The sequence below is a fragment of the Cnephaeus nilssonii genome (genome assembly GCF_951640355.1).
Source record: "Cnephaeus nilssonii genome assembly, chromosome: 1".
NCBI classification, from domain to species: Eukaryota; Metazoa; Chordata; class Mammalia; order Chiroptera; family Vespertilionidae; genus Cnephaeus; species Cnephaeus nilssonii.
The window spans coordinates 32,149,291-32,160,243 of NC_137072.1; the positions used below are offsets into that span (position 1 = coordinate 32,149,291).

The window sequence follows — 10,953 nt, forward strand, 5'->3', positions numbered from 1 at the left end:
GTTCAAAATACACAGACTAGTGAGGGGACAGAGGTAAGATGCACCATGAATATACATACCAGCCTTTGCAACAGCCGGAGTTGCCTCGGGACCCTGGGTCCAACCTATAAAGAGAAGAGTCGTGAAATATGATTTTGAGGTCATTCTTAAAGAAGTTAGTTACATGAGGAGGTTAAAATCAATTGAACTTCCCCAAAAGGGCTATCTATCCTGAAAAGTGGTTTTGATCTTTAATAATAAAGCTTCTAGGCCAGAACTTGAATTAATCCCTCCCAGGCTTGGTTGACTGCTGCCTTAAATCCGTTAGAGGAGTATGGATGAAATGACAAGAACAGAAAGTTCATCTGTATTGCTTCATTTAATTTGGGCTTGAAAATAAGTTCATTGCTGTTGTATCCATTATAGTAAATAAATGTGTTTGGCCTTACTCAAATATTCAACTTAAAACTCTAGGAAACTCTGGAAGCAAAACTGAACTGAACTTGAATTTTCTTATTTTGTTTTTTCCGTATAATTTGTTACACTTTCCCACATGAAGAGGAGGAGCATGGGAAGATGATAAGATCCACATTTTCAAAAATCATACTAATGAACCAGCCATTCTGGACTAATTTAAAAGTCCTAGCTGGTTGTTGAACTTTACTCATGGCAAATCACTGTTTAAATAACTGAACTGTGAACTATTGTTGCTGTGAGTATAAATTGTCCTTTCTGGAGGCAAGTTGCCAATGTAGATCAACATTTGAAAAATATGCCTAAGTCTTATATATATCTCTTTTTAACAGCTTTATGAGGTATAATTTAAAGTACACAATTCAATGTCTTTAGTATATTTGTAGAGTTGTGCAATGATCAATTTAGAAGATTATTGTTATCCCAAAAGAAACCCTGTATCCCTCAGCTGTCAGCTCCCAACCCCTGCACTTCTGCCTGGTCCTAGGCAACCACCAATCTCCTTTGTTTCTTAGATGGGCACTTCTGGACATCTCTACACTAATAAAAGAGTAAGATGCAAATTGACTGCACCTTTGCGACACCCACCAGCCAATCAGGAGTGAGTATGCTAATTAACCCAACAAAGATGGTGGGTTAATTTACATACACAGGCGCTGAGCGGCAGGGGTTGGGAAGTTTGCATTGTTGCCATGGTTTTCTGCACTGTGCCAGCTGCTCCAGGCCTCTGGGCAGCATGGGAAGGGAGAAAGGTGGTGCCGGCAGCCAGGGGAAGGAAGGCCCATTCTTGCACAAATCTTTGTGCATCAGGCCTCTAGTTTCATATAAATGGAATCATACACTATGCTGTCTTTTATGACTAGCTTTTTTCATTTAGCATAATCTCTTCAAGATTGTTCCATGTTGTAGCATGTATTCATGCTTCATTCTTCTCTGTGTCTGAATAATATCCAGTGTATGAATATGCCACATTTTGTTTATCCACTTATCAGCTGATAGACTTTAGATTATTTTCACTTTGGGGCTATTATATGGAACTTGCATGAAAATTTACATGCAAATCTTGACGTTGGGTATATGCTTTTATTTCCTTCAGATAGTTAACTGGGAATGGAATTCTTGGGTAGTATAGTAAATTTAACTTTTAAGAAATTGCCAAACTGTTTTCCCAGTGGCTGTAACATTCCCACCATACGAATGTACAAGAAAATTCTTTGGAACTTTTCAAACAATTGTTAATAATTGGAAATAGCCTAAACTACCCTGAAAAAGTGGTTTGGTTAAATATTTTGTGATACACAGATTAATTAGAATACAGCTATTAAAAATAACGATGTGGATCTATATTTATTGACATCAATAAATATTCATTTTACTGGACTTCAGTGCTGTTCAACAAATATTTCTCTAGCTCTCTGCCAGATGTACTGCATTTCCTGGTCCCCTTGTGGCACGGTAAGGCCATCTGAATGGTTCTGGCCAATAAGGTATGAATGTAAGCAACACTTGTCACTTCTGGGCCAAGGGTTCAACATCAGATGTGTAATACTGGTCCAAGTTCCCGAGTGAGCACAACGTGCATATCTCCTCCCCTGCCAACCCAAGTTGGACAAGTTGTATAAGCGAGAAATAAACATTTGTCATCTGAGACATTGAGATTTGGGTGTTGTTACCACAGTATAGCCTAGCCGATCCTGATGGATATATTAGTGATACATGTTTATGTGATTAAATCAAGTGACAAAACACTATATCTAACATGACCTCATTGTTGTAAGTATAAGTGTTTGTATGTGTAGAATGTGAACCAAAATGCTAATGGTGTTACCTTTGGGTGGTTGAGTTCCTTTCCTTTAAACTTTTCTGTGTTACTTCAGTTTTTGACAAATTAGCCATTATTACTTCCTTTATTTCTTTTATTAGAAATCACAAAAAGATATTTCTATTTGTAAACTAAAAGTATAACAGAAACTGTTTTAATCCCCATCCTCTCCCTGGTCCTCCCCCACCCCCCAAAAAAATATACTATTGTAAATTACCATTATAATTGGAATTCAAAGAAATAATATAGGACTTAGATTGACATCTTCCCTGACTCCAAATGAGAACCAAACACTTACGAGGAGGATACTGGTTTCTATTTCTAAAATGAGGTGGGCTATGTGAAATTGTTTAAGGAAAGCCACAATAAGCATCCTGGGCAAGGTCTTTATCAGTTCTGCAGATTCATCTCTGGCCTTCCCATCCTAAAATTGTGAAATTGTCTGGGGACCACTTAACAGAACTATGATCCGAAGGAAAGCCCGGCCTCTCTCAGGTATTATGTTCTCTGATTGATCTAAAGTATTTTCTTTGAAGTTCCCTCCTTTGTAAAATAAGTTTTTTAAGAAAATAAACAAGCTTTAAGGAGAACAAGAGAAGTTGGTTTTTCATTTTTGAGATGACTATCTGACGTCTCAGGGGGTCATTATGGCTTTACTTCAGTCCAAGTTTAAACTTAGATTGAACCAGAATCAAAGCTTCCCGGTATACGCAGTTTCCTGGTGCCAGCTAGGACTGAAGTGGAAATAACACCAATGTAGTCATCATTGTTTTCAGTTAAGCATTCCTGATCCCTTTTATTGCATTAGAAGAATCTTGGAGTGGGGGTTAAGGACAGATAAGTGACTCCAGCTTAATGTCAAGGACTGCTACGCATAGTAATCTTAGAGCTTCCACCAACCTGCCTGGGACCCCAAATCATAGACTTAAGAGTTGGCACAAATAAAATTTTTTGGTCTTCCTAAGCTGAACTGATCTCTCCAGCATTAGAATAGAAAATGGCCAGGTCACAACGTTTATTAAGAAATATAAGCTGTGCCCAGCCAGTGTGGCTCAGTTGGTTAAGCGTCATCCCTTGCACAAAGAGGTTGCCCATTAGATTCCTGGTCAGGCCACATGCTTGGGTTGCAGGCTTGATCCCCAGTAGGGGGTGTGCAGGAGGCAGCCAGTCAAGCGTGGATATTTCTATCTTTCTTTCCCTCTCCGTACCTCTCTCTCTCTTAAAAAGAAAATTAATAAAAAAAGGAAATGGAAAAGAGAATGCACTATGTTCTTGAGCGACCATGAGAGACTTTGTGATGAAGGTGTGGCTACAACTAGTTGTGTAGGATGTTTGTTGAAGTGGGATGAAAGGGAAGGAAGAATTTAAGAGAATCAGGTTCAATACAGGAACTATGTGAAAAATGGTCAGTTTCAAAGGTCTGCCACTGCCTCTTCAACTCATATGGACCAAGTAGCATTCACTACCAGGAGGCAGAAGGGTGGCTGAAGATTTTCTTTGCACAAGGAATGTAAATATAGATTTTACAATCTCCCCCATCTAGCCCATCATTAGTTAGGCCAACTATAAGTCAAAAATAGCAGGCACTGCTTAAATGTTTATAAGTTGATTAACAGAGATTTATTTTTTCCCCAGGATCCATCACAGTGCTGGGTCACAAATGAAAGAGAAGAGAAATATCCTGAAAAGTCCATAAATGGGAAAGAGCAGGGGAAGAGAGAAAAGCAGTGAAGCCTAATTCTACCTGTGGTGAAAGAGACTCTGAAAACATAGAGCAAGTATATTGCCTTTTGGTGTGGATGCTCTAAAGACCCGGATTGACGGAGACATCAAAGCAGGATTCTCGCCTTCCACCTTCATGTCACTGGGTTTGTGACTCTAGGTCCCATACAGAACCAAGAGACACTGCACTTGGCTCAGCCACACACCATCAAGTGACTGGTCCTGAGTTCCTAGAGGGTTCTGTACTGAGAATTCATCTACCAGTTCGCCCCAACATCTGAGGGCATTCAAAAATCCTGAAACCAAGACCCAGGAACCCAGGAGTCGGTTGCCTCAGAGATGTGTTATAGGATCTGTCACAAAACCAAAGGCTTCAGGTTGGAAAAGCACTGGAGGTGCCATCTACCACCTGGGCTGAGGACAGTTCGCCTGGGAAGATCCCCAGGTGGGTAATTCTATATCACTTACACAAAAGTTTTCTTCCTTTAGAGTAATGTTGCTGCAGGTTGTTTAGTTATTAAGCATTTGCAATTTGGGATGCCTAAAATCTCAGTAATGAAAGAAGAAACTTCATTTTGGGGCTAAAATTCCAAACAATTTCCAGGCAACTTAAAAAAAATCAACTAGCCTAAAGCAAGTCATTGTTTCTTTTGACAGTGAAAAACAAGAGACATGGACCTTGCTTGTAGGAAAATAATGAGGAGGTTCAGGATCCCTGTCCTTCCTCAGAGAGCTCAAGTCTCCATCTCTTGATCCCATCTATTTAAATAGACTCTGCTGTTCCTTAAATACAAAAGTTTGCTGGACACGGCTGACGTGGCTCAGTGGTTGAGCATCAACCTATGAACCAGGAGGTCATGGTTTGATTCCTGGTCAGGGCACATGCCCGAGTTGCAGGCTCAATCCCAGGAGGCAGCCGATCCATGATTCTCTCTCATCATTGATGTTTTCATCTCTCTCTCCCTCTCCCTTCCTCTCTAAAATCAATACAAATATATATTTTTAAAAAAGGGTTTCCTGGGTCCTCCAGTGGAACTCTGATGCACGGTAAGCAAGACTGCTTAGTGGTTGAGATCTAGGCTCTGGGAAGAGGGCTAGTTAGGAACAAGAAGTCACTACAAGTCATCACCTGATTCTTAGGACCTCCGCCCCCATCCCCCCCCCCCCCACACACACACACACACACACACACACGCGCGCGTGCACGCACACACTTCTACCCTCCTCAGAGAAACATAATATGCTGGTTTGGTAGTGAGCAGATCTCTGGAATCTCTCCCACAATATCCACCTCCCCCATTCAACTCTACACCTTATTTGAACAATCCCACCCATGCACATAAAGAAGACATTACTGAGTGGTCTGGAGTTCACACAATCTTCTACTGAGTTAATTTTCAAAGAGTTTTAAAAAACAAAAAGAAGAAAAAAAACAGTTTTCTGTGTTTTCCCAAATGCAAAGAGGTTTGGTTCTGAGTGAGAGATTATGAAAAATTAAAACTCCAGAAATTCTTAATTCAAGGAATTAGAAATGTTTCACCCCAATCGATATGGTCGCACAAGCATATATTAAGCACTATTTGCCAACGACTGACTACAAATAAAAATTGCATTGAAACAAGTTACAGGAGCTTATCAATATGAAAGTGGCTTGCTCTTTGGAGGAGTCACTGAGAGCTGCCTTTGGTATCAGCAGACCTGCGCTCTGCTCCCGCTTGCACACAGGAACTTGGGATGTCACTCCTCTGGCTGGATTTCCATGCTTCCCCTGGTTAAGTAGCACACTGACACTCTCCCTTTAGGGTTGCTTAACCAGGCTGTAGATAAGTACTAAAAACAGTGACTATGACTAAAGGCAAGTGCTTTGCCTGAATTAATTCATTTAATCCTCACAACAGTCATAAGAGCAGAAGTGGGTTTACTGTTTATATTTAATATTTTATTTAGGAGCTAATAAAATATAATAAGTTTCAGGACCCCTCACTGGCACAGTCCCTCATCAGTGAGTGATACTTGTGGTGTTGTCAGCTTGTCAGCTATATCGTGTGCTGTGACTTACTTAACATCCTAAATAAATGTTCACTTTAGCACCTAATTTGTAGTCATGCATTGATATTTTTTGCTTTAAGAGGGCCCTGCAAATTGTGTAAACTTTACTCCTCTCTCAAAACTTATATCTACTCCTGTCTAAAAACTGTTAACAACTCTGGCTTGCAGATGATGAAACTGAGACTCAGAGAGCTTGAGTTTCTTGCCCAAGAACACACAGCCAATACAGATTTGAACACAGGCAGTCTGGCTCCACTTGGACTGCTCTTTAATCATATATTTAATTGCTTTTTATTATTTTTACATAGAGCTCCTAGCAAACTTTCTGGGATAGTATGGACCTTTAATAATTAATGATTATTATTTTATAAATTAAAAACTGCTTTTGTAATAACAGGAATATAGCTATCCTTATTTAAAGAATCTATATCAATTTGAAACTTACAAAACAGATAAATTTGTAGCAGGCTGATTTTATACAAGAGACTTCTATTTTAATATTAATTTCTGAAAGCAGCATTATTCTAAGTGTGGTCCACAGATCACCAGCATCAAGATCATCTGGGCCCCACCCAAACTGATGGGAGTGGAGGTCTCAGAAATGTGAATAGAGTGTCTTTTTGCACACCAAAGTTTGAAAAACACTGCTCACTGTAATCCTACTATGGGCATTATTGTTTACAGATGAGGTGGAGGGAAAGTGAAAAAAGAATCTGAATCCAAAGTGTTACTATAATACCTCCAATTAAAGGTAAATGACAAATAAGAGAACTTCTTAGAAATTGCAATGAAGTTTAATATTCAGTTATTTTTGACAAATATATATATATATATATATATATATATCCATATATATATATATATCCAAATATATATATATATTATATATCCAGTTATATAAGACAAATTGAATTTAGTCCCGTGGGTGGGGGGGGCGGGTGGGAATTTGAATTTACATATAGTTTTGAAGACCACAATTCTGAGAATAGAGCACACACTACATTTTTAGGTATTTTTCTCAGTTTTAATTATACTATTAATTCTATCAATTTTCAAAATCCTTTTTATTAAATCACGTCATCATCCACATTCTAGAGATGGGGAAATCAAAGTTCAGATGTTAACACTCAGAAAGTCTGATTCTGGAGCCCATGCTCTTAAATCATATATAACAATAAATAAATATCAAATAAATATTTCAGTAGAGCAGTGATAGAGAGGTAAAATTGCTAATTTTCACAGGACCCTATATCTTGGTGTGTGTTTTCTGAGTCATTATCAAGATGAATGAATAGGACCATGGCTTGAAGACAGCATGAAATCACTAAGCCCATGTTATGTCATGCGGGCGAGTTTAGAGTGGTAAAAGCCTACTTGGACTTGCAGATGTTAGAGCTTTAATCCCTCCTCCTAGTTCATAAACAGAATCTTTGTTTCAGTTCTTCCCACACTCTCCTTCCTCCATCCTCCCAGAAAACATGTTAAGATCTTTACCCTAAATTCTTTTCCTCAGCAATTCAGCTGCCCAAGCCGACCAGCCAGTGCCAGCATTAAGTTCTGACATTGTTCCAAGCACTTTAAGTCTACCAGCTATTCAATCCTGAACACCCTATTCTTTCCTACACTTTACAGAATTGGAAATTGAGGCCCCAAGTAAGGTGCCTAGTGTCCTAGAGCTGGTAAGTGACAGAATCAGGAATCAAATCCAAGCAGCCTGGAACCAAGCCCACTTCCTTAACCACTTACTAAAACATTACCATTTATTAAGTGCCCACTGTATACCTTTGCACAGATCAGCAGCTGAATACTTTGGAGTATTCTCAAAAGGAGATCTACTCCCTGCTGTGATCAACAGGAAAGAAAGAAGAGGCAGGGAATTCAACTACTTGTCCAGGCCACACAACTATAAATGGCCAAGACCAGCCTTTCTCTCTGGAACCACAACGTGCACTTTCCCCACTCCATGCACAGACTCCAGGAATTTTTATGGGTTATTTCTCCTGACAACCCTACAAGAGAATGACCATTTCTTCCACTTTTCAGGAAGCACATCCATGAGGCAGAGTCCACATGAACGGAATCATCTGATGTTTAGGCAGATTCCATCTGGATCTCCTCTGCAAACCAAGGTGCTGGAAAAGGGGGAGGAGGAATGTGCCTACGTACCTCTTTCTCCCTTCATGTGAAAACATGCTTCACACGAAACAACTTAAAACTTTAAGTGATGTATGTGTGAACAGCACCAGGAGGTGTAGATATGCACTGTCTGCTTGGGACAGAGCCATTTCTCCGTGTAAGGTCTTTACACTGATATTCATACGAACTTGTTTTATATTTTTTTCAAAAAGCTTTTCTGTTCATCAGTCACTATATTGAGGTTTCATGCTTGCAAGCCGCATCCACCTGTGAGGTTAGGCCATTTAAACGCAAACCCTGGCAGGTGCACAGAATAGTGACCAGGAGACTTGAGACCCTTTGGTTGCTGGTCCCCGGCCACCTGCTGGGATGTCGTGTTCTCCCGGTTTTCACAGTGGAAACGCGGAGGCATCCGGGAGTTTGGAATTTTCCCTAGATTGGGCTTTCTCTCTGAACAGCCAGGAGCAGCAGTGACAGGCACACTACCCCACAGAGCCTCTTAAAGAAGATCCTTGTCGTTAATTAACTTAGGACTCTGGCTCGGAAATGACAACAAAAAAACCAGCAGAAATGTGCGCAGATAACAGGAGCCAAGAAGATCTGGTTCTGCAGGCCCCTGAAGTCCCAGGCACAGTTCTGCAGGAAACTTCCCCGTCCAGGCTCTGGCTCGAGTCACCAATGGATAGAGAAGATCCCCCGCAGAAGGTTGGGGAACGAAGAAGAAAAGGGGGGACAGTGTGCCAGGATATGGAGTGCTCCCTCCCTTCGTGGCGTCCAGGACTGGTCAAAGGAGCCTGGCCAGCGGCCACGCGCCCAAAGGAGGCAGTGGGAAGGGTCAACAGCCAGCGCCCAGGGCCCTCCCTGGGTCCCCCCAGATTTCCACTTACTTGCTCCGACGGGTCCCCCCAGCTCCGCGCCTCTCCCAGCGACCCCGCACAGAGCGGCAGCCCCCAGCACAACGCCAGCAGCAGGAGCATGGCAGCGCTCGCCGTGGGACTTGTGCGGGGAACTGCGTGGGGATCCGGCAGCGGACGCGCCCGGGGGACAGCGCCCGGACTCTGGCAGCAGAGGCGCACGGCCCTGCCTCCCCGCGCCCCAGCCAACCCTCAGCCCCGCCACCCGCGCGCCACGCCCCCGGCCCGCCCCGCGCCTCCCCGGGTCCCTCCAGGCGGCGTCCCCTCTGCTCCTGGGAGGAGACCCTGCAGGCTGGCCAGCAGCAAGCACAACTCGCCCACTCCCCTCCGCCTTCAGCCCGGCTCCCTAACTCTTGGACCCCGGGAGCTCGCCCCGACTCCTTCCCTTGACTTCTTCGCAGGCTTCTCCTTCCAGCGCCCGTGACACCCCCACCCCGCAACTCCCACCTCCCTCATCTGCTATAGATATCGCTGCTCCCCTCCCCCTCTGCTCCGCACCTGCCCACCTGTTACAATTCCCACCGCCCCCCACCCGCTGGACTAGAGACAACAGCACTCCTTCTTCCCTCTGCCTGGAGAACAGTACATTCCTCTTGGCCTCAGGCACTGATGCTTAGAAGCCAAATTAAGAGATGCTAATTAGTACCCTAATGCAAAAAGTACTAGCAGTGTTGTCCCCATTTATGAGTTCTGCCATAAGGGGACAGGAAAGAGGAAGCTAGAAGTGGCACCATGTAGTATTTCTAATTCTTTTGGTCATTCATCATGGAAATGAATGTCATTGTTATCTTAGTTACAAACTATTGGTGATATGTCCATCCTGTCATAGGAATAATTATTATCTACCAACCATCTACACATGGCCTTGTAGAGACTGGGCACCATCTTTTTATCTGGTAGACACCATGTAGCTAAAGCTGCTTCTTTACTTCATCTTCCAAAACACAATTACTCAAAAGACATGTTTAGGTGTAGTGACAATTGCATCTACATCGATGAGCTGAATGATAGTGAGAGGTTGATGACAATCTCAAAGGCAAACAACAGAGAAATGGCTAACTCAAATAATGGAACATCCATTGTGTAGAATATTATACAGCCATCTTACCTAATAATAGAGAAACATGTAAATTGACCATACCTCCACTACACCCACAGCCAATTAGAGTGAGTATGCAAATTAATCCAACAAAGATGGCAGTTAATTTGCATATATACCTGGGTCCCAGGAACCTCCTCAACACCCAGGTCACTCCCAGCAGGCCATTGGAGGCTTGGGAAGGGGCCGAGCCTGCAATCAGAGGTGCGGGGGGGGGGGGGTGGTGAGGAAGGGGAACCCCTTCCCAAGCCTAAAGCCTGGGGCGAAGGCTTTAGGCTTAGGAAGGGGCCGAGCCTGGGATTGGAGGGAAGGGGAAAAAATCAATGGAAACATATCCTCAGGTGAGGATAAAAAGAAAAATAAAGAAAGAAATGTCATATCCTATGAAAGACACATCTTGAAAATGCTTAAAGAAAATTGTCATTTTTTCATGGTGAAGGGACTGGAGTCCGTGTTGATGAAAATACCTTGGCGGCTGCCGTGACTGGCAGTGGCTGCAGCAGTGGGGTGATGGGGCTGGCGCCTTCCCCTGATCAGCCAGGTCGCTTCCTGCAAAGGGAGGCCAGACTAGGGCTTAGGTCTGCTCCCAATGGGGAGCGGGCCTAAGCCATCAGCAGGACATCCCCTGAGGGCTCCCAGTATGTGAGAGGGGGCAGGCTGGGCTGAGGGACCCCTCCCCCAGTGCACGAATTTCATGAGGTTAAATAATAATCATGAGGTCTATGGAAACGTGAAAAATGTTTGTAATATAAAATAAA

General features: G+C 42.8%; 1 protein-coding gene across 1 annotated transcript in view; it reads right to left on the reverse strand.

Moving 5' to 3' along the window:
• ITIH5 (inter-alpha-trypsin inhibitor heavy chain 5) overlaps positions 1 to 9,268 on the reverse strand; it is a 93,552-nt gene extending 84,284 nt beyond the window's left edge. The window contains exons 1-2 of the mRNA XM_079768679.1: positions 9,070 to 9,268; positions 60 to 104 (exon numbers count right to left, since the gene is read on the reverse strand). Of these exons, the coding sequence (XP_079624805.1) occupies positions 60 to 104; positions 9,070 to 9,159 (135 nt within the window). The 5' untranslated portion in view covers positions 9,160 to 9,268. The remainder of the gene's footprint in view (positions 1 to 59; positions 105 to 9,069) is intronic.
• Positions 9,269 to 10,953: the final 1,685 nt, after the last annotated feature.